At 36.7% G+C, this 27,777-nt stretch overlaps 1 protein-coding gene across 1 annotated transcript; it reads left to right on the top strand.

Moving 5' to 3' along the window:
* Window positions 1–1,585: 1,585 nt before the first annotated feature.
* ptgir (prostaglandin I2 receptor) lies at window positions 1,586–27,503 on the top strand. The gene is made up of 3 exons (XM_028463801.1): window positions 1,586–1,725; window positions 1,935–2,946; window positions 25,635–27,503. Exons 2-3 carry the CDS (start codon window positions 2,119–2,121, stop codon window positions 25,911–25,913), a joined length of 1,107 nt encoding a protein of 368 aa, XP_028319602.1. The 5' UTR covers window positions 1,586–1,725; window positions 1,935–2,118; the 3' UTR covers window positions 25,914–27,503.
* Window positions 27,504–27,777: the final 274 nt, after the last annotated feature.

Genomic DNA, 27,777 nt, shown 5'->3' with positions numbered 1-27,777 from the left:
AACTGGACAAGTTAAATTACTAGTATTTAGTTTCTTGTGACATAAATTATCTGGTGTGCTATAATTGTATGAGTTTAATCATCTAAAACAAGTTGGACAAGAATGAGCTGCACAACAGTGAGTGCAAAAAAAACAAGAACATCCAACAAGTTTTTTTTTTTTTTTTTTTTTTTTTTTTTTTTTTTTTAACAATGTAGAATGAGGGTGATAGCAATGAGTTTTTTTTAAAGCTGTTTTATAAATATAAAATCCTAAAGAACATTTAGAGTTAGAGAGCTAATGTTACGTCCACCAAAGATGTAATATTTTCAGTTTGTTTGTTTGTACTTAACGGATTTTGACAAACGTTTAACCAAAGATAGACGTTTCGCCATAGTAGATTCCATAAAATTTTAGAAGGGATCCAGATCAATATACTGATTTTGGATGAATTTGAAATAAAAACAAAAAAACCCCTTAAATAAATCCCTATCTTTCACCATTTTCAAAAATTCATATCTGTTTGTAATTGACCGCTCTTTATGAAATTTGACTCAGTTATGTTGCGTTGTTTACTTAATTACCCAACTGAGTTTCACCCGGATCAGATCCATGTTACGCATTTCATCGTGATATTTAAGGTAAAGACATTAGAGTTGGAGAGCTATTTAATTTTTTTATTTATGTTGTAAAAGAAAAAAAAGTTGGTGCTCTACATTTAAAGCTAATTTCTTAATCTTTAAATCTATTTCCTACACACAATGTTGCACATTTGATTCAAAGGTAGCGACCCCAGGAATAAGGTGATTAGAGAATGGATTCAAATTTTATTACAAACTATATACGGTATGACAGAGATTCTCAAACGGGGGTACGCGATGGCACTACAGGGTGTGCTGAAGAAAGAGAGAGTGAAAAATTGACAAAATCATTAAAAATAGATTCATTAAGTTTATTTTTAATTTCAAATGATAATAATAATGGAAATCTTGATTAGAACATGAACTGAAAATATAAGGGTCAGTCTTGGTCTCACACCAAACAAAAGATGACCGGAAATGATAAAAACTATAGAAAAAATGATAATCAGGAAACACTAAATACAGTTTCATTTCACTTATTTACAACATTTGATTCTTTGAAATGTGTACGTGTTATCACTCATTCATTCCATCATTTTGCTCTGTATTTGTTTTGTTTTTTTTCATTGTATTTTAAACAAAATGTACAACATACGTAGTCTGACAAAGGAGATACTTGGATTCAGAAATAAGTGAAATGAGAATACTTGAGCCTAAAAAGTTTGAGAACCATTCCCGTATGACAATAATGCATCTCAATGCGATTTAAATTAAACACAAAAACGCAATAAAGTAATAAAAACGAATTCAAATTAAATCAAATATGTATTGTTTATTTATTTAATTCATTTATTTATTTAAAGACTAAATTAATAAGTAAAAATGTTTCAATTCAATTACGCACTCTGCTGATATTCTTTATTTATTTTTAATGAAAAAGAAACAACGCTTTCTGGTCTTTTGATGGTTTGGCTCTGACGAGTCAAACAGAGCGGTGGGCGGGGCCTCACAGGCACGGGGCAGAGCGGTGAAAGGCGGCTCGTGCAGCTCCGACACTCTCCTCCGAGTCCCGCTCACCGCAACGTTCTTACGGTAAAGCGGTAGATTTAAACTCCGGAAACGAAGAAGAAGAAGAAGCTGCTGCAGCCGTCCAGGTGTGCGTGAGGTGGGTCAATATTGGTCTGTGGAAGTTGTCTGAGAACAAGCAGGAATTTAATAACACAATGACTTTTAATGGTTTGAAGATTTTACAATTATATGACAGATTTTGTTGTTGTTGTTGTTATAATTTAAAAAAAAAAAAAGAAATCTGAAGAAAATTAAATTAACCTGAAATAAAATTGTATTTCTAACAGTTTCTCCATTATTCATCAGGAATTTCCCAAATCTGTTGCTCAGAAGATGTTGAGTGACTCATCTAGTGTTATGGCCCTGCCCTTCATCCATCTCTGGACCAAGTTTTGCCATCAGATATTAAGAGGACAGGAATTCAGCCCCTTCTTTTCTGGGAACTCTTTACCACATCCTCACTGAGCGAGCGCCTCACTCTGCTGTCACCATGAACAGTAGTTTAGTCTCCAACAACTCATGCAACAGCACCGCCTGCATCGTGGGCCGGGATGGGAAACCAACCACCAGCATCATCATGTTTTTGGCTGGCGTGGTGGGAAACCTCCTGGCTCTATTCATCCTCGGAGTGCACCAGAAAGAGCATCGCTCCAGGTCTTCTGTCTTCTGCATCCTGGTGACGGGCCTGGCCCTCACAGACTTGCTGGGCACCTGCCTCCTCAGCCCACCTGTGTTCATCTGCTATGCCCGCAACATGTCCCTAACCAGCCTGGGGAACCATGAACTGTGCAAGCTCTTTGGGTTTGCCATGAGTTTCTTTGGCCTGGCGCCTACTCTCATCCTGTGTGCGATGGCTGTGGAACGATGCCTGGCCATCAGCCATCCTTACTTTTACTCTGTGCACATCCGCCACAGCTTTGCTAAAATTACCCTATTTTTTATTTATCTGTTTTCTGTGGCTTTCTGCCTCCTGCCGTACATCGGCTACGGCAAATTCAGACAGTACTGCCCTGGAACGTGGTGCTTCATTGACATGGACGCCACAGGGGATGATCAGGCCAACCTGGTGCTAGCCTTCTCTCTGTCTTACTCCTCCCTCATGGCCCTGCTCATCTTTGCAGTGTTTGTGTGTAATGGATCAGTGATTGTCAGCCTGTGCCAAATGCACCGTAGCCAGTTAGTGCGACGAGGCTCGGTCGCGTCCATGGGGAGGAAGAAGAAGCTGGCCTGGTTCGGACAAGGTGAGGAGGAGATAGATCACCTGGTGCTACTGGCGGTTATCACCATCATCTTTGTGGTGTGCTCCCTACCACTGACAGTAAGTTCATTCTTTCACTTTTGGAATATCTCCACTTCTTTAGCTCTGATTCATGTCATGTCACCAACATATTTTCTGTAGTATTTACAAGAACAAAAGAGATAAAGTTTACATCTGGGAAAAAGAAATAAAATATTTGAATCATTAATCTAAATCAGTGGTTCCCAAACCTAGGGGTATTTGAACGCCTCTCAGAAAGTACGCAGAAACATTTGTCGGTTTATTTTTTTTAAATTATAGTTTTGTTTGTTTTCCTACATGCACACATACTTTTTTTCTCATCCATCAATAATAATTTGTGGCACAACTCTTTAAAATACTCCAAAAGGTGAAGTTCAAATTCTCAACGAGCAAAACATTAGAAATAGAGGTTAATCTTGGACAAGACACAGGAAAGAGTTTAGACGAGCCTGCAGACTCAAATAAATAATGTATAACATGAGCTAACTTGCGATAACAAACAAAGGCTATGGCATACACGGGGCGATAAAGTTTAGGAAACACTGATCTAAATGATTTTGAGGAATCACTGATTTATTCATCAGCTTGAAAATAGTATTACTTCTTTGGCTTTTAAACAGAGATCCCGTCCTATATGTACTATATCATCCTGTTATATGAAATTGTGATATAGATTTTTCTTTATCATTACAGTACAGCTCTCTATTAAGTCTTTGGGCTATGAGCCTCCAGGATGCTGTTGTATTTTCTTGTTCCTTTACCTGTGTTTGCTAAAGGATGCAAGGATTTTGTTGCTAAAAGGGTGATAGAAAGTCAACAGTGTGAAAAAGGTTAGAAAAACATGGTCCCTATACATATTAGTAAATATAAACATATTTGAAAAATTAACTTCCTCATCTTTTGTAGTTTTACCAAAAGATCAACACTTGAATCGGAATCAAACTTTGAAATAATAAAAAAAAATGGATGTTTTAATTTTAGGCAAAATTGTGAAGCCCTAGGTGAAAACTTAATCCCATACTTTCCACAATTTTCAAACATCTACGGTACATTGTCTGGTTTGAATGATACAAAAGTAAAATGTATCAAAAAGGAAAAACTATTTTTAATTTGTCTTTTTTGTTTTTTAAAGAACTGTTTGAATTCACCCTGCGACTCTGAAAAAAGGAGCAAGCGTTTCAGAAAATGGATAGATGGATGGTTGAATTCTTTTTTTATCATTTTTTGTGGGTCTATGTAAGTAGTTTTAATGTCCGCACTCATGATTCAAATACTTCAGTCTGGATTGATTTCATAGGGTTCATTTATTGCTTATGAATCAAACTAAAGTTGAGGAAAGTTTCAGTTCAGAGGCTAAAGTTTTCCTAAGTTTTCTTGACCAATGCAAAAGGTGGTTCAGACAGCTTTTAATGGGTCGATTAAACAGTCATAATTACCAACCAATTAACTAACCTATTATATATGGATACTGAGCGTACACTGTGGAGAAAACATACAAATGGTTGAGAAGAACTTACACAGTGTGTCCACCCTTGTTCCTAGAGAGTCACAAACCTGCATGTTTTAGATGCTGCAATGCAACGATACACATGAATCCAATGAATAGGAAATCGTGCACCTCAGCAGGAGATGTGATGATGAGCTTCTTTTTAAATGAAAGTGTTTTACAGCAGTGAGACATCCAAAACAAGCAGGACTGTTTGTCTTTAGACACACAACAAAATGTTCAAATCATTCTACATGACTACTAAGAAACTGAGTCATTTTTTATGTTAAATTCTGAATTGTGAAATCAACCAAAGATACAGACAGTCCATTCTGTGCCCTGGACTTACAGTTAATCATTATTCACTTCCATGAGACATTACCATTAGAGTTTCCCGACAATCTGTGTCCAGTCACACAAACAAAAATTATTCTTTCCCTTGTTTTTCTGGTGGTTTTCTGCAGAAGCAGCTCAGCTAGCATAGCAACAGTTAGTTATTGTTTGTGTCACAGTAGTTCGTGTTTGTGTGCCTTGTTGGAGTCTTTAACAGCTTTGCTTCCCTGGCTCTGCGAATAAAAGGCGTGCCTTGGAGTGCGGCAGCATACTTTCACCCTCCTGTTTTTGTCTTGTGCATTTTCCATCACTGACCTGAATAAGAATATAGGTGTGTACCTAACCAGACAACCCTGGAGGACAGGTCGAGCGCTGCGCCTCCCTTGGGGTAAAGCTCTTCTGGCAGATAATGGAAAAAAAAATCAACCAATGTCTTGTTAGTATTGATGTAATGTCCTGAAATCTGAGAACATGAAAAACAGACAGAGTGTTGCATGACACTAGATTTTAAAGGCGTGCATGCTTTGTTTTCCAACAGCAGGCGACTGGAAGCAGTAAAAGGTGTTCGTATTTGTTCATGATGTTGGTTCACTCACTGCTCATTATCTGTACTTGGAGAATTTGTGGTAGCTAATTGCTCAAAGCCCCGCTATTATCTGGTGCATTAGATGGTATTTTCCCTCATTTTTGCACAGTGTGAGCAGCAATGACGACATTAACATGAGTAAGACTCCAGGAAAGTCACCGTATGCTTGCGTGTTGAGGGAAAGATAGTAAATGGCTTTGTTTGGAAAGAGCCTGGTAAAGAAAAGTTTGAAATGGTAAATGTTTTCTTAGACTTTTTAAAAAGTGTCTTTAATTATAGATGAAATATTACACTTCTAATCTCTTTCACACAATATCCTCCAACCGTGTTGAATTAAATGTTAAATAATTAAAGTTCGGGAACGGGTCATTGTGCATGTGTGAGAACCTGTGTTTACTTATGTGCATGTACATCCTTGTACAGTACTGACACCGCGATGGCTATAAACTCTCCTGACATGTTTCCACACACATGTTTGTCAATGATGACCTCCAGATGACTTGCTCAAGGCAAACCATATTCAATTGATTAAGTTATTAAATCTTTGTAAAATTCCAAACATAAAATATGCAAAATGTTGCAATTTGAAAAGGAAACACAATCTGCATTGAGCTCTTAATGATTGTTTAATGCAGTGCCGGAAGACTCTCACCACGTGTTTCCTGTTAGTTGTTATTGGCGTGCAGCACTTTTGTTGAACTGAATGTAATTGGTTTAGGTGTGTTTGGTTTCATCACTGGGAGTATTGGTTCAGACTAGGAATAGTCTTACTAGAAAACAAGCACTTCCCTTTTTGAACATGACTGCTATAGGAAAGACATACTTTTCTATGCCCCTTTCTCAAGTTTGGAGTTTATATTGCGTTTCTGTAGTAAAAGTAACTGATTACATGCAAAAACATTTTCATTGTGTCCTGTGTTTAAGTGTTGAGCTAAATCCGAACCAGCTCGTTTTTCTCTTTCACACTCCTGAGGTGTGGTTGGTTTGTCTGTTATGCAACTTCTGTCTGGAAAATTAAGGTTAAAAGTTTCAGCTAAACAGGAAGGGGAGAACAGAACATTTTGTGGAAGTTTGTATTTCAATGATTTGTGTGTGCGTGTGCGCGTGCGTGCGTGTGTGCGTGTCAATCTATCGACTGCAAATGTTTGCTCTGTTCCTTGTTTCCTTTATCGCTTCTGTTTCCTGGCCTTGTCACAATGAAACCTTGGGCTTTGATACAGTATATACAGTATATATATACTGTATATATGTTTTTCGTCCCTTAGATTTGAACAGTGCGTACTAGGACTGTCACTGCATTGTTGAAAACCCTCCAAGAGCTATTAACCCTTTGGAGCTTATGTATCTATTTCAGTGTCTAAAGCAGTATTTGGTAAACCTTTAGATTTTAGTTGATGAAGCTTAAAGCTGCTACCCCTGATACATTTTTATTAGGCTTTAGTTTACACGATCAGGATTTTTGGGCCGATCACGCATCAGTGAGTTTAAAAAAGCCCATTACAGATCCGATCATATGAGTTGAGATGACTACAGAATTCTATGCTTTTTTAAGTACCGATCGAATTCCTGTGGTACTACCTGGTACCAATTCACGTACAATCAAAAAATGCCATGTTTTGGTACCTGGAAGCAACCCTGTGACTGTGAGGGAGTGGAAGATTTGGCTATTTCAAATGGTTGTACTATAAAGCCCTGTCACGTATGGTCGGTGGTGTGGAAAGTCTTTGGAGTAAATGAGAGCGATACAACGTTGCAATGGGGGAATCCACAAAAAGTTTCAACACAACAATGACAATCTCAATAATTGCATAAAATGCAAAATATTGGCCGATTTGATATAACCGATCAGATAGGCGGAAAGCCTAGATACAATCCTAGTGTAGGCTTCATAGATCAATGAATCGAACATTTTTTACTCCAAAAAGAAATAAAAAAGGTTGAAATTGCAGCTTAAACATTGATTTCCCTCCTACAGTATTCATACTTTTTTTACCATTGTAGTCTTTTAACTTTAACGGTCAATTATCACTCTGAGTAGACAAAACAAGCACGCATAAAATGTTTTACTGTCAATCCCTAAATTACATTGTGTCTGTTAAGGGATTGTGTGTTCCTCTTGTTTTCTATTTACTCCCTCTTTTTTTTCTCTTCTTCCCACTAATGGATCTCTGGGAAGCACAGAGGCGGCCTGGGGACTGTGGCTAGTGGTCAATACCAAGATCAATGACAGGCTACGCTCAAATCACAGCCTGGTGCAAAGTTGTTTGTGTTTACCTTAAAAGTTCTTTGTTTTAACATCAATAAGTTTCACAATGACAACTCTAAATATGCATTTGTTGTGTACTACTTGCTATTTATCTAAGTGGTTTGAATACAATAATCATGACCAGGATTGTGAAACTGACTTGAAGGATTGTTTTTATCCCTAAAAGGTTCTCTAGAAAAAGTGTCTGACTCTCAGTCTGCTGCAGCCTAATATTGATTGTTCTGTGTGTGTCTTTGTGTGCTTATAATTCATGACCTAAACTTCATCCCACTGCATTGATGTACCAGAATCGCAGCTTCTCACAAGGTTCCTCAAAGTTCCTCTCTCTAAATCAGACCTATGTGTTCATTAAAGTAAAAGTGTAGAAGGTTTGACCAGAGAGTTGGACAAATTCCTCCCTGTAGACTTCTCCTAATAAACAGTGTTGTTTACATTCAGTGTTTCCCACAAATACACACAGTTGAGCGAAACAGACTCCGTGATGGTTTTTCCCCACATAGCTCATTCAAGGAGCTCTGCTTGTGTACAATGACGTTGCGAAATGCTAAATGTAACAGCCCACTTGTAAATAATGAATTGCTGTGAACCTAAAGTATGACTTGATGTTCCCTGAGCCAATCCTATAATCAAAAATCTTCTCACTGAAACAAAGGTCTTTTTTTTTTTTAATGTTGACATTTGTTTAAAACTACAATTAAAAAAAAAAATGGGATGGGTTTCTAAAAAGAGGTTTGCAGAGAAACCCCAAACCGAGACACTTAAACTCTGCTACCCTTGGTTGATTTAACATTTGGAGCCAAATCTTGCAATTAGAGGAACAAACAGGCACCACAAAAGTTAAGATAATTTTAATGGATTTTCATCAATTAAAAGTTCCTTTAGTTTTGTAATATCACCAAAATACAAAATCATAAATGTTTAGTCTAGGCCTCAGTTCAGTTCAATTGAACACGATGTGGAGTCCCGTGAAAAAATACATAGAAGTTTTTTTTTTTTTTTTTTTTTCCCCTTTCTTACCATTTTTTCTTTTGTTTCTTTGCCAGACAAAGACGATAGTGATTCGCTTGACACCATTTTTGTTCTTGTTTCTTTCCAGTATTCCCAGTGATATCAAAATGAAGTAAAAAAAACACTTTTATGCATCTGTCACTGCGACGCCGTGACTTTACATCTCACATCACAATGAAATGTCATCACAGTGTTTAGGGTGGAGATGAAAACAAACTTTCAAGTGGCAATTTTGACCTTTCTCCTTTATTTTTGGAGTAAATTATGTTTACCTTAACGGGAAATGGCATTTTCTTTGAGAAATTTACAATCATTTGGCTCGTCAGGCCAACAAAGCCAAAGAAAACCATTAAGGAATTAACAGACAATATAGTAATTTTTAAAAGAGCAGTAAATAAATTAGACACCCTGGTCTGTTGTCTGTGCTTAAGAAACAGTAACATCCCTAACAGTGGAGAATAAACCACAAATCAGAGTCTGTTAGACAAATGAGTTTCTCCCATTAAGCAGGCACTTCATCATGAGTGCAGCGTAAAGCCAAGAGCTCAGATTTCCCAAGACAGCCAGACTCGGTAAAACATGCAGAATGACTGGAAGGTTCTCTATAGAAAATCCCAATGAACAATATTTTCCAGATGGAGTTGATCAGTGTGAAGAAACAGGGGAAGTCCTTCGTTCCGAGCTAAGTGTTGTGTAACACCTTCCAGAGTCAGTAAGATGGGTTAGTTGTTTTTTAAATTCTTTATAACGATGAAAAGAGATTTGCAATGATTTAGGGACTTCATTCTCCAGACACGTTAAAGTAACATTTTTAAAAAGGCAGCTTAAAGCAACAGTGAGAATCAACACCTTTCATCATGTGATTGTTTCTCACATAGAGTTGGTTTTCTGGCAACAGAGAACTTAACAGAGCAGATAAAGGAGTCTCATCTGAGGGTGAATCTTTCATGAGATCACTTTTCACCTGCTCCACTTCACACATTTTTACAGGAGTAAAGTGTCAGTTTATTGAATACACGTAATTCTGATCAAAGTATCATCTTGCAGGGCTGCAGAAACCATGTGAAATGTAACTTATTCAGTTAAATAGGTACATAATATTGTCTTAAATTGATCGAAGGATCTTGAATTAAATCGCAATCGAATCGTGGCAGACTTTGTGATATCTGCAATTATCGTATCACTGTTTAAAGAATGGACAGCTTGCTGTATCGTCATGAAACTTGTGATCTACACCGCTACTACTTGAGTAGGCTAAAAACTCCTGATTGCATCTAAATCAACTCAGTTTGCAAATTTTTTTTTACCATGTCAGACTACAACAAGAGAAAAATTATTGGAGAATGAAATGTAATTTTACTAATTTTACTTATTACACTTAAGCCATTTTTTTTGTTATTCTCTATGTAAAAACACAAGTATCATTAAATGTTCCCTAAAGAATGGCTTTTTTTAGAAATTTTCATTTTAACTCTCCTGTGTGTAGGACTAAATGTGGAATAATCTATCTCAATATAAATAATGATAAATGTGCTTTGAAAGGGAACTCGGTTCCGTGAATGAGGGTTTCATGTAATTTTTGGTTGTTTGTAGTTTACAAATTATCGAATAAGTCGGCCATTCTACAGTGCTGATAAATAAAAGAGAGCTTGCTGTAAAAAGAAACAACTATAATTATCTTTTCTTTGTTTTCTTCAGACAACTCAAATAAATCTGCCTTTACGGTAACTGATTACTGCCTGTCATCTGCAATAATGGCTGAATGGAAACCAACTTGTGTGACATCATCTTTTACCTTTACGTGGTAATGTAAATAACGTCAGCAGACTTAATTAGACTCTATGAATAGAAAGGAATCCACTTTGTCCCTTGAACTATTTCTGTGCTGCAGGTGTTGCGTGAGTTTAGGTCTCTGAAAGGAAAGATGATGCTCTGCAATCAGCCACTGGCATTGTGAGAGGAACAATGGAGGCTGTCTTCTTTAGTCGACGTACATTTCATCCTTGGGTCAGGATACACAAACATGCACGTGACACACGTTTAAACATATTTACCCTTATTGCACCTGGTAAGAGACTGCAGTTTTGCTAACTTTGGTGTTCATTGCCAAATCTTCTTTTAAGAGTATTTCATCACATTTATAGGGTTTTTAGACACATTACAAACATGCAGAGCCCTTTCACTGGTGTGGATGTTACTGTGATCGCTGCAGGTTGGATTAAAGCACATATTCAGGGAAGAAAACTGAGCTGATATGATATCATGACAAATTTCAAAGTGCTTCCTCCCAAAGGATCAAAGTACTGAAAAAGCCGGATCGGTACTCACAAAAAGTTGGTTTCAGATGTGTGATATTGTACCTTTTTACCCTTTTATTTGAAAACCTGAGTTGCTGGAATAAATTGGAAATGGCATATTTCATATATTTGTGTTTATTCTCAGGATACTGCGGTTATTCTTTGTTGGTTCAGCCCCGTCTTAATCTAATAGTTTATTATGCTAAATAAATAATGAGAGGTTATTGTTACAGTGATGAGTTTTATAGAGAGAAAAGGAGCTCTCAGTATTTATATGGTTTGTACTTTTGCAATCAATATCTGCCCACAGTCTCATTAGCTCAGTATTTGATGCTCTTTGCAAAGCCACCAGTGGTAGCTGTTGTTTTGGACTAACTACGACAACAAATACTGTACAGTACTCAGATCCTCTACCCATACATGCCTGTCCTGTTTACATGCCAAGGTGCATTATTTATGATAACGGGAAATGAAGAAATAGAATTTATTCCATCCATTTTCGGTGATCATAAATAATCTATTCAATAGATGGAATTTACTTCCTGAATCGAAAAATGGCAATAGCTTTATTATTATTAATATTATTTTTTTTTTTATTTATTAATTGCGGCTTGATCAAAATCAAACAAAAATTTCAATATGACAATTAATACTGTATATACCCTCACATGCATGTCTTGGAAAAACATGACACATTTACATGCAGTTTGCGTTCGTAAACGGGTGGTCAGAAAGAATGACGGGAATGTAAATTTTTTTGCAAATTTCAACATCATTTGACGCAATATGACGTACTTCACCTTCTGAAATGGAAATAGTTATATGACATGGACTAAACCCTTACCGACAATATCACACTTTTCCAAGATATTTTTCATTGTAAAACAGGTGGTCTTTATGTCTAGTGTAGCAAGCAGCTGGGTGTAAAATCTTGCGTGATCGTTTTGGTGTTTGGGACAATTTAGGAAGGATTATTAGCCGGGAATGACATCTTATTAGGGAAAACCCATGAAGTTGAAACAAAACAGAAATGTGTAAACTGAGATGGAGATGGCACGGAAATGGGTAAAACCATAACAAGAACATGTAAAGTGCATGGATAAAACCAACACCAGCGGAGCTTGAACATTTTATTTTAACTGTGAGATACTTGAGATAAATTACACAATGATGAAATCAAGCCTGTGTATAAGGTAGAAGTATAATTTTCTTTAGTGAACTGGACATTAGTTCATTTAATACAACAGATGGAGGATTTCATGCATGAGTGTACAAGTCATTAGCAAATACCATGCTAATGTCTGCAGGGGCTTTTAGAGGTCAGCTGACCTATTACCAGTTGCTCAATCAAACAGATGAAGTGGTGTTTACTCATGTAATTTTTTTTGTTTTGTTTCATTAATTACACTTAAAAGTTGAGTTTCTCAATGCTAGGGTGAAAAAACCTTTTTTGAGTCATTTATTCTACAATAATAGCTTTCAATCTTATCCAAGAGCTTTCTGTCAAGGCTTTGCGTATGTTTAGACTGGCCTTTCCTCCAACGGTCCATGAAACTTGTAATAGTGTAAAGCAGCCTGTTATAGGTGATAACTAACAACACAGATAAAACATAGTGTAGGCCTCATAGATCAATAAATCAAAGGTATTTTTGTCTTAAATCAGGATAATTTTAGGGCTGTCACTTTAACGCCTTCATTGCAATTAATTAATTACAGGAAAAATGAACGCGCCAAAAAAAAAAAATGTTCTTGTTTCTTTAGATAGTTTTTATTTGAGCTGATTTACCAAAATACATTAAAATTGTAAAAATATAATATTTAATTTAAAAACAATGTTGTAGCAATGCCTAAAAGGTGCAATATGGACCTTTGTGTGTGTGTCTCTCATAACTTCATAAACAAACTTAACTCAGGTGAAAACTGGATCCCTGGAACACTGAAGTTAGAAAGAAAAGAAGTAATCATCAGTACTAAGAATTACATGTACTGTAGAGAATTTTATTTTTACTAACATGCATGCTCTTCAAATGTAAACAAATCCCACTCCTCACAAACTGTATAGTGCACATTTTAAAGGTGAACAACTGGTCGAATAATGATCCGACATCCATGTAGTATACCTGTAAAACTTTTCAGGTTTTCAGATCCTCTTTTATCTTCATTTCCCCTGTGTCGGCAACAGCATTTCTTTTTTGCAGTTTAGGTTTTTCAATACCTGATAAATATCTCTGCATGTTTGTTTTTCCTTACTCAATTTATAACCTCATTTCAGCTCCTATTGTTTGTTTTGCGCCCTTCCATTTGTCTTCTCCGATACCAAACCATAACAATCACGTTAACGTAAGCACGTAGCCAATTGTTGTATGACACGTCATAACATAGTGTTCATGGGAAATGTAGGATTAGTACAACCAGCAGGGTTGCTAGATACACATTATGTTTTAATGTCTAAACAATAAACACACAAAAACCCTCAAATTTCTTGGCGGAAAACAGCCCAATCTGGCAACAATGACTTGTCACATCGCTTGTTTCGTTCTTCACCAGCCAAAATGAATAGTAACACTACTAAGTTAATTCTTTTCTGCAATTAGCGGGTTGGCAGGTGTTAATTTAAAGCCCTGAATATCATTATCTGAAGGAGAGAGAATGCAACAAGTTCGGTGTCAGAAAAGTTTTCTTACTGTTTATCATGTGCTAACTTATAGCATTACATATGACGTTTTATTTATTAACTTATTACAAACCCAGTGCAATAATTAAATACTAAAGCTGTGGCAGCACTTTAACACTGTTTTAAATGTGTGTTTTATACTGTTTTTATTGGCCATGTTTACATGGAAGCTTTAATTCCTCTTTAACCTGACCCTGTAAACACTTAATTCTTTATTTAATTCCGAGTTAAACTTAATTCCGAATTAAACTTAATGCCGAATTAAACTTAATGCCGAATTAAAATTAATTCCGAATTAGATTTAATTCCGAATTAGGTGGCTGGTTTATTCCGTTTTTAATTCCTAAATAAATAATTCCTATTTCTTGTAAACAGTTAACACCACTTAAAGCCGCTATAAGTTCATTCCAGTTGTTCTGCGCGGGTAATGACATAATCCAACATGGCGGCCCGGAGTAGAGCCGACACTATTTAATAAGCCTTAAAAGACATGGATTTAATGAAAAAAGGGGATGGACGGAGGCATAAACATGCGCACATTCACACGGACACAAGGACTTATCACACTCATAGAGATCAGCAAACAGAACAGGCTTAATCGGACCGGTGATACTAAGACCCGGAGATAGAGTAAATGCGTCCCCATACTGCGGCACAGGCTGTAATATCACCAAGTTTATCATTGTAACGGTTGTTAGAGCTACTTTCTTTACCAGGGAGAAACTATTTATTCCTTTTCACTGGACTTTTGTGGGCTTTTCCGTGGACCAAAGTGCGTCATTATCGAGCTGCTGCTTCAAAATTACAATCAAAACAAAGGTAAAAACAGTTCTCATGTGTGGTGTTCTGTGTTACAGCCGACAATAAAAGGTTTGTTGTGTGATTTTCACGATAGACGTGATCGACGTGATACATCATGTCCAATTAAAGCCTTCCCAACTCCCAGACCTTAAGCAGAATTAACTAATGCCGAATAAACCAGTTTTCCATGTAAACCTCAATACGGGAATTACTATTACCATGTAAACACGAAGCAGAACACTTTAATTCCGAATGATTTTTTGTGTTTTTATGTTTTGTTTTGTTTTTTAAAGCCTAATAGTCGAGCCCTGTGTGGAAAATGTTGTTCTGTATGCGCCTATGGTGTACATATGTATGAATGACAATAAATCTATATCTATTTCATTTGTATTTTCTATGATTTGGAGATTGACAAAAGTACACATCAATATGACAGGCAGCCTTTGGGACTCGTCTCAAATACAGAGGAATGTAAATGGCTGCGCCTGCATCTGTTCTAGTTTCAATCAATCAATCAATCAATCTTTATTTGTATAGCGCCAAATCATAACCAGTGGTATCTCAAGGCACTTTACAGTAGAGCAGTCTTAAGGACGGACTCTTCATTTTATGGATACAGACATATGCATATATACGTATATACACATACATATGTATCCCAAACAAACAATAAATGACTTTATAAAGCCACTTTGTTATTTATCAATGTTTGGATCTGCCACAATAATGTAATTTAATTGAAAATACCTCAAGTTGAGGGCATTTCTCAGCAATTTTAGGTGCGATTAAAAAAAGAGATGAGTTAGATTAATTAATTACAGAGCATGATTAATTAATCACACTCGATAATTTCCTTGCAAAATAATGTCAATTGCAGCTTGCAAAATAGTTTTTGACTCCAAGTGGTCACTCCACGAGACAAAAGCCACAATATCAACATCCGCTATTTATTTTTAACAAACTTTCCATCAGTGAAAACACAGGAACTGTCACTTTTTTGGGGGCCACACTGGCATCAGTAGTGGATGAGAAAAACTTTTGGATGGAATACAGGAAGGCCAACAGTCCTAAAGATGTTATGGATCGTCCTCAGCAGAATGAGTAAACGTGTGTGTGTGTGTTTTGGGATTTATGTGTGTTTACTGGCAAGGGTGTGACTTACATTTACCACTTGGTTGGCTGAACTGACTTACTGTACACCTCGGAGGGGTGAGGATTTGTCACTCTTGTGTGCAGCACACATTGGTGTACATTGATGATGCACCATGAAGTTTGTGCCATTTTAACGTTTCTGGAGGAATTTTAAAGATCTGGCACCTCATTTATTTATTATTCATATTTATTTATGTTACTGTTTTGCTGACATATTGGCTAACTATGTTTTAAGAAAGATTCTGATGTCTACATGGACGTTATGTAAAAAAATACATATAAAAAGACTAGGAAATGTATATTGATCATTAGAAATTCAATTACCTATCATAATATAAATCATTTACTGATGTTTTCCTTACTTGTTGGCTTATGATATAAAGAAAAAAAAATCATTGTTTTCTGGTGACTCAGAGGGTAACCTAGAGCTCACAATGAGTTTAACCAATTAATACATAATAATGATTCTAAAATGAATTAAATTTAAATCAAATTTCTCCTCAATTTCAAAGTTAAAAACAAATCTATTGTAAAAATTATCTAAATAAGAAATGGGTTAGGGTTAAGAAAAAGATGATTGTTTCAATTTATGAACAAAAAAAACCGTAATAAACAATACTTTTTGTTCCCCATGATGTTTTTCTTATTTTTGATGTTTTCCCATTATATTTATGTCGTCTATTTTAATCATGCATATATTACAGCGGACAAAATATTACTGAACTTATTGAAGAAAACAAAGCGCTTTACAGGGGCCTTTTTTTCAGACATGTGTTTATAAGAGGTTATTGTGTTTCAATGACCGACCTGACTCGGCTTCTTCATTTGTAATGTGGTTTTTGGATGAGATGTAAAGGCTTGTATAAAATACATATTTTACAGGAAAAAATTTGGGATTTAGAACATTTTAGGTTCCAGCATTTTTCGTCATGTGTCAAATTTAACTGTAAAGTTGTAAAAAAAAAAAAAAAGTGTTTTACAGAAGAACCTTGGTTTTTCTATTGATGTAAAAATCAAGTGTGACTTGATTTTATGAAGAATAAAAATAAAAAAAGTGATCAACAATGATTACATTTGGGGGGGAAAAAAGACATCATCGTCTACCCTGGCAGTATAATTAGTCTCAAGGTTTTTGGTGACTAAACAATTCCTCTAAACCTAAACCTAAATCCTAATCCATCCCAGGAAGTAATTTTATAATTATGCAGTTCGGAAAATGTTCTCACTCTCATTCTCTCATCCACCTTACCAGCAGTGTAAACTGATAAATGCTGCAATAAACTCTGCTGAGAGATGACGGTGAAATACAACACCCTCCGATCAAACAAACCATTAAGGCGTAATGTGCTGATCGTCTGCTGGTGCTTAAAGGATACATAACAAATGTCAACATTTTGCACTGTGTCTTCATGAGAACATAATGAGACAAGACTCACTGCTACCAGGAAACACTATTATCTGGATTTTGTGACATCAGTGCAAGAATGCTGCTGTGTAGAAGTGTCGCGTAAGCAGAATAAGTTAGTGGGTTTCCTTCAGTCTCTACCAGGTCTGCATTAGGTCTGCAAAGTAGGGGTGGGGGAAAATATCAATTCACTTAAGAATCGGAATTCTAATCATCCACGATTCTGAATCGATTCATAAACTTTAAAAAAATCGATTTTAGAAAAAAAAAAAATATATACATTTTGCAACATACAAGACAAAAGACAGGGACAAACAACAATGTGATAACCCGACAGCATACACCCAGAGAACAATGGGATGAATAATGGTAACACTTTACAATAAGGGTCCCTTAATTAACGTTATTTAATGCATTGTTAAGCATTCATTAACAGTTAAATAATGTTTAAATATCCATTATAATGTATGACTTAACATTAATTAATATATTAGTAAATGCATTAATAAGCAGTTAATTATAGATATTATGTTGAAGGTTGAAATGTATGTAACCAATTGGTTAATAATAAATGGGTCAGTTTTTCTCATCCCTACTGTTGCTGACTATTGTTCTCTGTTTGAGTAACATCACTTAATCAAACCTTTTCTAACATTGCACACTATAAAATAAGTAATAAAAGTATGTATGATTCGTGCTGATATCGTATTAATATCGGCCATCACACAAGGCTGCAATATCTGTATTGTATCAGAAGTGAAAGAGTTGTATCGGGACATCCCTAATCATGGCATTACATAGAAAAATCAATGATGTTGCTGACATTGATCTTTATTGTTTGCAATGTATCTTGTCAATGATAATACATCCCTGGTTTTACAGGGCGTACATTTTATGAAAGGTTTGAACTGTAAACAGCATAAACTTCAGATGGATAGATGAGAGGAACCAAGAAAATCTATTTTAAATGAAGAGGAACTTCACTGAACATCTGCGGAGTCATGGCGTTGCAACAGAACTAAAGTTCCACTGTCAACTTGTTGTTTGGTTTATACACTGCAGTATGTTGACGATTTCACCTTCGCTTTTTCTTTTGCTTGTTTGTCTGTGAGAAAGTTTTAAAACCTCTATGAAAACAGGCATCTTCTATCAGTTAATTCATTTACATTACCATTTTTAAATGTCTATGAGGTTAATTGTTCATGGATTTGGTGTTTTTAAGTTTTGGACAGGGAAGCTCACACTGAATGGCCATACTTTGTTTTTGTATTCCTCTTGTTTTGTATTCTGACACTCTTCTCTCTTGCCTGTGAACACCCACTCATTCTGACTTTTAGTAGAATATTTGAAACCCTGTCTGGGTAACCTGAGATGAGTTGACAGCAAAGATGTGAAAATCCCCTTCATTTAGAAATGTTGTTTCAGCCTTTGCATCAGAAGACACACAGACTAGTACTGCTTGAGTCAACACAAGTAGAATGTGGCCATAACAAACACATCAGAGGTTGTTTTGTTCGTGCTACTTTTGCACAATGTCACCGATATTTTATCAGCACTGATAATGAGTACAATTACTTACAAAAATAACTGCATAGTTGCCACTGGTTGATAAAGGGGAGGTTGGAAAAGGAATTACTGAATTGTTAAACACTTTCTGGTCCCCTACTTATAAATAGATTTAAAGACGGTTGTAGCCAAATGTTTGACAATTGTATTTTGTTTCAATTAGCTCTCTGTGGTTTTTAACATGGTTTGGACAACCATTACCACTTCTGTTTGAACGCTTGAGATATGTCAACAAGAAAGATTCTGAAAATGTCTGCATATTTCTGAAATCAGTATGAGTTGATGGTTGCTGAGTCAAGCCTCCCAAACGCATCCCAAACCTGGCTGTCTTTTGAATTCCAGTTTTCGGAAAGTGCATATTAAGATAAATATGATTGATTTTGTAGTCTAAAGGAAGGACAATATAATTAGTAATCATTAACAAATTAAATAATGATCTGACAGACAGCATTATGGCCTAGCGCCCAGTGAGAGCTGGAGACAGGCACCAGCAGAACCCTGAAAACAGGAACAAGCGGGTCTGAAAATGGATTAATAAATGGATGGATTTTGTCAGACAACTAAAAACAAAAACTGGAAAATCTGAACAAAAGCTTTGTTTTTCGAGCCTGTGATGGTAACGTGGTGATCAATCCCTGGGGCCTGGCCCTAAGTCAGAACGCAGGCTGTGTTAGTTCTGCCTGCAAGAAATAAATCACAGACGCACAGAAAGAAAGTCAGTGTATGAGTCAAAGCTGGTGGTAATGTCTAACAGCTGCTGTGTAGAGGAAAAACAAGACCATTCACAAAAAATGATATTCTTAGGACCTGATTGTTAAGCTCACACAGCGTTGAAAGGCTTTTTAAACTTATTCCCCCTTGTTCATTTATAGAAGTGTCAGCAGGATCTTTCTAATCTCTGATCTGTGTTTGAAACAACTGCAGCTGCTCATGTAAACTATGGTTTTCTGAAAATTGGGGCTGTTGTACAACATTTTATCGTCATCTGCCTACAAATTACTGCAGGCAGACAATCACATCCACACACATAGGTTAATATTAAAGGAGACATATCATGCTTTTAAATCCTTCCTTTTTACATATAAATCATACAGTTGTGGTCTATATAAAGCGGAACTGCAATGCTTGGGTCTGAATTCCTCATTATTATAGCTCCACAGGCCCCTTTTCTACCCCTTTTCTGATGTGCTTCTGAGAGCAACTCGTTTTGGTGCGGCCTCTTTAAATGCAAATGAGACACTTCATACCCCGCCCCTCTCCAGTCCACCCTGTTCAGCCATTTTTGTAGTTTGATAGAAGAGATACGATTATGTAGCGGCGCAGAAACTTTTTATTCACACGTTATTTACAAAATGTCAACAACGGAAGACTTGTCCATCCAGCCTTACATGTTTGAGCCAGAGTCAGACCTGGCGGAGCGAGATAAAAATGATGATGAACCTGCAGAACAACGTCTTCATATGGATGTTAACAAGTGAGCTAACACAAGCGCCGAGCTAATGCTAGCGCCAAGCTAACGTCACGAAATGCATTTTAATACAGTCTTTTCGGAGACAAAAACGGCAAAATGAAATGACTAATGAAAACTTTAGACTTAAATTAAATCACGTAGGCCATATCATTAAGGATCTAAAACGAGCACACAGCGCTAACATATGAAGATGGTGCAACTGCTAATGCTAACAAAACAATGACAGGGACGTCTTTTCACACTTTTTAGCGTTATTTACAGCTTACCGAAGTGCTCTGTTCGCCGTCTCCAAAGATAGAAGGAATTGACCCCTCAATCAGACAAAGTCTTTCGGCAAATCCTTCTTTATACTGGCAGAGGTTGCAGAAGCAGTCATCCTTAAAGTGCTTCGCCCACACAAAAATGACCTTACCCACAGATGTGGGTACATTTCCGTGAAAAATAAAACTCAACCAGGCACTTTGAAAAGGTTCTGATTCTGGGAGACGTTGTAATGAAGCGTGTGGGTTACTACATCCAACAACCGAACATTTTGACTTATCCTCTCGTAACTTCGGCAAATGAAAAGCGAGGAATAAAAATGGCGGATTGCTCGAAGTGTTGGGCATGGAGTCGATGTCCTAATTTGGCAGTTCCGCTGCAAATACTGTGACGTTATTGTTCAAAAAACGTAATAGAGAATTGAAAAATCGAAACAGATTGAAAAATATGACCAAAACAGAATATAAAGATATCAACGGAGCACCTGAAGAGACTAATTTGAACTTTTCTGTACTTCTAAACACTCTAAATATACAACAAAATGCATTTAAGGGCTAAAAAAGTGGATTTAGCATATGTCCCCTTTAAGCAATCTATTATTTTACATCTATCATTTTTAAAACACATACTGAGAGAGAAATCCCAAACTCCTCCTAGAGAGGCAGAATCTTGTGTAATAATCTGTGCAATTGACATCAAAGGGTGTTTTTTTCTTATATAATATCCAAATAGATGCTCTCTTATTATTTTCTCCAAATGCGCCAAAAAAGAAACTTGCTGTAACTTTACCCACACTAAAGAATTATTACTAATATCCCTCCAATACCAGTGGTATTTGCTGTGGGTCTGTGACCTCTTGCTTCCTCCACTCATCCTCTCATAATGACACACAGTGAAACCAGATCAGGAAGCGTTTGGTGGAATCCACCATTATCAAGAAGAAGGAAATAATGGTTCTTATAGTGCAGATACATTCATTAATGGGTCTGTTTCCTGAATAATGACGAAATCATCAGCTCCAAATAACATTCCCGTCAAACAAACTGCATAGTTTTCGGTGAATGAAGAATCTGGTCATCAAGATATCAAAGTACAAAGAGAAAATGTTATATTATAACTACTGTAGCTCTGTGCTGTCATGCAGTGCTGTGTTCTGGTATTATAATGCATGAACAATATGTACATACATATACAATATGTACAATAATTGCAAAATGCTTTGTTCAAAATGTAAGTGTATCCTATTTGCTTTTCTTGGGTGTTCATGCTCTCCTGCTGTGTATTGTCTCGGGGCGCCTCTTTAACCACAGTCTGATACATTGATGCTCTCCAGTTTAAGGAGAACCTGACATGTCATCTGTTTGGTCCCAGAGCCTGCAGTGCACTGAGAGGACGGCTCATGATTCATGCTCCTCTCTGTCTGTTGAGAGGACCATAAGAGGCAGGGTGGCACAAACACAGCAGGAAGGGGATTTGGTGCAGCATGGAAATAAGAGGCAATACTTTTGTGCATGTCTATTTAAGAGTGAGAATGCTGTACAACATTCCTTTTTCATTATTGAGTTCCTTTTCTTCATTCCCTTCACCAAGGCGGTATTGTTTTAACCAACGTTTTTGGGTTTTGTTCTGAATATTAACCAAAGATAGACCTTTTGCCATGGAAGATTCTGTTAAATATTGAAGGGAATCTGGATCAATATACTGATTTTGAATCAGTTTCAAAAAATCTCTCATGATTGGCAAAATTTCTAAAGTTCCTATCTAACTTCGTAATGGCCGAGCTTTATGAATTTAGACTGACTTATGTCGGGTTAGTTCCTCATTTATCCCACCAAGTTCCCTCTGGAACTAGGCATTTTATCACAATTTTGTGAGAAAAAATGGGGTGCCCATACAATTGTATCGTTTTTAATGGGGATAGAATTTTCTCCCAAGTCTTTTAAGTGTGAACGATCATGGTGCTGTCAGATTATGGACACTGATTGTATGAGCGAAGGCTAAGTATTGTTAGAATATTTGCTTTTTGTAACCTGTGTAGGATTGCTGAAAATAACCACAAGATATTTGAAGCAAAAAATGTTTGGAAATAGAGGACAAACACTAGTAACTTATTAGAAGAAGACCAGCCACCCAGACCCCTCTGAATGGAGGTGATGAAAGAAAAAAAAAACATGTCCAGGTGCTTGGTGGAGGTTTTTGCTCTCTGGGGTGTTATTATTATTCTTTCATCCATATGTTTCTGTCATCACCCGTATCAGATTAGCCCATCATGCAGACTACTAACGACAATTCTGCCTATCTCCTGCTACACTGTACAGGGCCAGCAGGTTTAGATGAGATGAGATGTTTCATCTCGGTTTGCACCCAACTACTGTTTCTTAGTGAAGTTTGGATATTTTCACCCAATATCCACTCACAACCTCACACTTACTCATACTTTACAAAAAAAAAAATGCACGTTAGCTCATATTAAGAGGATTGAATGTGTTTCTACTGTGACTGTTTTTCACTGGTTGCTCTATGTTGGACTGGAAGCTGCACTGATTAGTTAACCAGATTGGAATAGACATTTATACTGTAAATGATTAATCAAAGAATAAAGCAATATCTGGTTTTCTTCACATTAGTAATTTAGTGGTAGTGAGAGTGTACAGGTTTATTGGATGATATTACCACATATTTAGTGTTTTTTATTGGACAGTAACACAGATGCTTCCTATCAGTGTGCAATCTTGTGAAATTCAGTGCACTATTTTTTTTCATTTTAAAATATTTATAGATTTGGGGCTCTGACAGAGTACTCTTTATTAGCCTTAAACACTGAAATCAAATAACGGATCTATAAATACTTGATAAAGCCTCAGTCACTGCTTCATTGTTGAATTATCTCAGACAGTCTGAACTGATTTAAATCAGGTCAGACAAAATGTGAGAGGTGAAGATGCTCTCCTGTGACATATACATATATACAGTATATACATATATGATGAGCTTGTTTCCTGTGAGAGGAAATCATCTGTAGGTGTGTGTGCCACTTTGACTGTGCCTGGGTGTGCGTGAATAATAATGAAAATATCTGTGAACACTTTGGACCTTCAAGTGTTAAGCTTGTGAAATTTTCTGTTAGTTTAGCAATCGTTTGAAATTTACTCAACCTCAAAGAGTCCAATTACTTCCTCAAAAGTGAAGACATCTGGACATGTCCTGAGATGATTGTTGCTGTTGTTTTGCATTTAGCCAGGCTTCTCCTTTCTCTCGTGGGTGTTTCTGTAGGTCAGTGGTTGAAGTATTAGTGTGAGTCAAAGCTAGTGGGATTCGATCTGGCTCAAGACCTGCTCCTTTTGTTCCTTCTCTCATTGCCCACAGTTTATTGGTTCAGGCCTTAGCAACAAAGAAACATTGACTGAAATGTAGAACATCGCTTGCAATAACATTGATTAGCTGCATGTGTTGGATAAGGAAGTTTCCTCTGAGGACTGTTGGCTTTCAGATTTCATTTAGCAGACGCTTTTATCCAAAACAATGTACATTACGAGTAGTTAGGGTCAAGGGACTCAATATCCCACAGTGATGGCCCAGGTTGGAGTCGAACCAGTGACCCTACAAGCCCTCTTTCTTAACCATTACGCCACCACCTCAATGACTCAGATGCTCCAATCTGAGCTAAATGTGTGGCATCTGTCATACTCGAAAGGTCAGCTCAAGGGGATATGACTCTGTGATGAAATGTGTGGATGCACCACACAGAAATTATATCCTGTTTTCTGTTTCTGAGCATTGAAATGGATTTTTAATTCTTTGTGACACAGAAAAATTAAGGAGTAACTAAACCCCAAGGTTTTTGCAGACGTACGTCGAGAAAATCAAAAAAAGCCTTGATTGTGGGCGGTGCACCTGGAGCAGTAATACTCACCCAGTCTATACTATAAAGACGAATCTGTAAGGTTTTTGCTTTACGTTCTTTTCAGATCTTTTAATTGAGCACAGATGACAAGAGTAGTATCATTTCAATGATGTGTATTCCAGTTACAGTAACATGCATAGTTTAGCAGACTAAGCACATGTGGAGGTGGGCCAGAGGAAGAAGTCTGTGTTTCTCAATGTCTTTGACTAAGCCTTTCTGTTCTGAGTATGTTCACAGTTAGCTTGGCCACCTTCTTTGTACCCAGCAGAGTCTGATACAACCACAATGTAGTCATATCTCACAGTGCAGTCTAGCTCTCTTCAGCTCTGCAGTGACCTTGAGGTCATATGCACAACAGAGTATCGGGGCCTACCAGATAAACAATGAAAAATACAGAAATAATCATTCAAATCTATGCTAACTACCTACTCAATACTCACTATACCTCTCTATTTACAAATCTCTCAATCCAACCGACTCACCACAGATGGCGGAGTACACAGGTGCTAGTTTTTTGAGGAGGGGCGGGGCCAACAGTGGTGGTTTATGATGTGAAAAGCCACCAAAATGTCACATTTATTTAATAAAACTAATAATGTGTACGGTATATTGCCACCAAGAAGTATAATGGTGGCTTTTGCATAGGGCTAGGTGGTATTACCAAAAATGTATATCACGGTATTTTTAAAAATTCTAACGATAATAGTGATAAATATAAGGATAAGGGATAAATAAAGTATAGAGGATAAAGAAAAATAAAGATAAGAGAGAGGAATTACTGCAGTAGATTGACTTAGGATGGTCAATTTTACTGTCATGATGAGTGAATTTTGTAGAATAATTCCACACTAGTAGGAATACAAGTTTGCATCAGCAGCCCAATGGCTCTTTGCCACGCTAGCTTAGCTTTAGCATTAGCTTGATTTCTAGCTTTCAATGCTGTATACTCAGTGGTGTGGTGGTTTCTTATGGTGAATAAGGTAGCTTTTTGTTTGCAGCTCCACCAGGACTTGTTTCCACGTTATAGGATTGCGAATTGCGATCCTTGCTCTCTTTTTTTGTGTATTACTGCTGAACTGCCGACATGCTAAGCTAACCGTGCCTCCGTGTCCGTGAGTGTTGTTCTCCTGTAGCAGAGGCGTGCGCACGCAGGCACATGCTCACATGCAGCTTCAGAGCTTTCAATTGTGTCTTTCTGATCCCTTTACACGTATATGATTTACACCGCAACTAACACCAGAGCGCTACTGTTCACCTTCCTATTTAGAAGTGCAATGTTGAAAAGGGTCCAGTCTGAAACGCGGCACAGCGTAGCCCTACTTTTTTACATTTTTTAGGTTACCTGTACATGTCTCACCTAATAAAACAAGTACAAAAACCAAACTGTATGACTGAGGCCTAACTGTGCTGTTTTAGTTCTTTTGACGAAATCCTAATTCATAGTTTGTAAAATTAAGCTTGCATCATTGAACCACTATGCCAAAGTATTCTTAATCACATTTCTTTTTCGTCTTCAGATCGCAGGCTTCATCAACGCCATCCACCCGTTCTGTGGAGACAAGGAGAACCTGACAGCTTTTCGTTTCTATGCCCTCAACCCCATAGTAGATCCCTGGGTGTTCATAATCTGCCGCAAGTCTGTGTTCCGCCACCTTTGCTCTCTACTAACCTGCCACTTCAGCAAAGGAGCCGTAAAGGCGACGTCACACTGCGCTCTTTCTTTGCCCCTGGACAATACCATACAGAGAGACGTGGCAGCTCCTCAGAGCAACATGTACGCTGGATTACCGCGATGACCTACGGACACCATGGGTGTTACCGTGTAGAGAACAGAATGTCACGAAACTTTCAACACAGGGATGAGGAATTTTTGAACCGGATTCATGCAATCATTTCAAGACGTTAGAAGTTATTCACCTTTTTGGGGGATAACAAATGCACTTGATTATAATGGGATAATAATGTTCCATTGCATTGTAACACATAGGTGGGATGCATCATTAATGTCTGAACATTATGCTTTTTTTTTTTGATTGCTTTTTTGATTTTTCGATGATGATTTCATACAATTTGTCATCACTGAAGTGAGTGTGATCCAAAGAGATTACAAATGACACACTGTAAAATCCAGAATAATTCTTTGTCTTAATATTTGTAAATGTAGTCTTTTAAAAAGACAAATCTTTATGTATCCACAAGCTAAACTATAGCTTGTGGACACAATCTATTAAAGGCTGCTTTAATACTTAACTAAAAGTATAAGTAAGCCTATTGTTACTTTAATGCTTCACTTGTGAGGACTCTTGTGTGTCACAACTTCATCCTTGTCTAACATGTGGCAGGTTATGGCAGCAGACCTAAAAACGTGCTAGGAACTGAACATCTTAAACATTTCCTATTACAACATCAGGAACCAAGTTGGTATTGACAATTCTTAATTCTTTTAATCACATTAAGAGATCAATATCCAAGGACTGTTTTTCTCAGTCGTAACACAAACGCACCACAAGGATGTCCCAGCATCTGTTTCTACTGGATCTCTATTCCTTCTTCTTGAGGAGGTGAGGGTGAGTTTAAAAACTCTCAAAATTAAGCTTTATTTTGATATTGATTTGTAAAATAATTGATGGGAAATAAAAAAAATTAATTTATTAATCTGAATCATCAGTATGATTCAATATATCATTGGAATAGTAATTAATGCTGACATGCAGTTGTCTCAGTGTGATTACATCAGGAACTACGACGTATCAGGGAAGCAGCAGCAATATTAGTATCAACAGAACAAACTATTAACTAAAGCAGACACGTACTATTACACAATCTGATCTGATCAAATGCTTTGGTTTGTGTGTTTGGTTTGCATTCCCTGCCTTGTGTTAACAGTCTGAATTTAAAAATCATCTTATCAAGAAAAGAAATAAGATCATTTTTACTATTAATATTATAGATAAGGTGAAGGTGATGTTTTCATCTTGTCGAGTTTTCCAAACCTGCTGTTTCCTGTACAGAAGATGCTGGAGCTTTTCCAGCAGGTGTGAAGTTTTCATTTAAGCCAAATTAAAAACAAAACATTAAATAATTGGATCAGACATTTGGGTTTGATTAATCTACATCTTGTGTCTCTGCATGAATGCTTTACATTTCCTTCTTTACCATAAATGTCAATGTAATTATTTAAGAACCTCATGCTGTTTAATCTCTGCAACATAAACTGTAAGTGGTTTTTTATTGTTTTCACTTAAACGTTCCACTTATGCACATTTAACTGTATGTGTACTACATTATAAATTAAGTGTTGTACTAGGTTTGTTAATTAAATTGCCCTTAAGTCAGAAATGTTTACCATATTGCTTTTCTATTCATACATTACCTGACAGTCAAACACGAACACAGCATTCTTTGAGTACATGTTTTTATACACAGTATATTGAAATTAACATTTCACATACAAATGTGCAGATATGTCAACGTACAGCAAAAATAAAACAATTCTTAGTTGAACTATTAAGGTTTTTGGACTTGTGTATAGTTTTTGTATCAGACTTCTACCCATAGATGTTACATTTTAAGTTATACCTATAAGATTTAAAGTGGTTTGTGGAAAAGCTTGTATTTGATCAAATGTTAAGTGCATTTTTGGTAACCATTTTTTTCAGT

Source organism: Gouania willdenowi, chromosome 13 (genome assembly GCF_900634775.1).
Source record: "Gouania willdenowi chromosome 13, fGouWil2.1, whole genome shotgun sequence".
In the NCBI taxonomy this organism is placed as follows: domain Eukaryota; kingdom Metazoa; phylum Chordata; class Actinopteri; order Blenniiformes; family Gobiesocidae; genus Gouania; species Gouania willdenowi.
Note: the sequence above shows the minus strand (reverse complement) of the source record. Positions and strands in the feature narration are given on the sequence as shown.

Coding starts and splice junctions, on each gene's coding strand:
- ptgir (XM_028463801.1), top strand. CDS start 2,119: ATGAACAGTAGTTTAGTCTCCAACAACTCATGCAACAGCACCGCCTGC. Junction 2,947..25,634: donor TGTGCTCCCTACCACTGACA/GTAAGTTCATTC, acceptor TTTCGTCTTCAG/ATCGCAGGCTTCATCAACGC.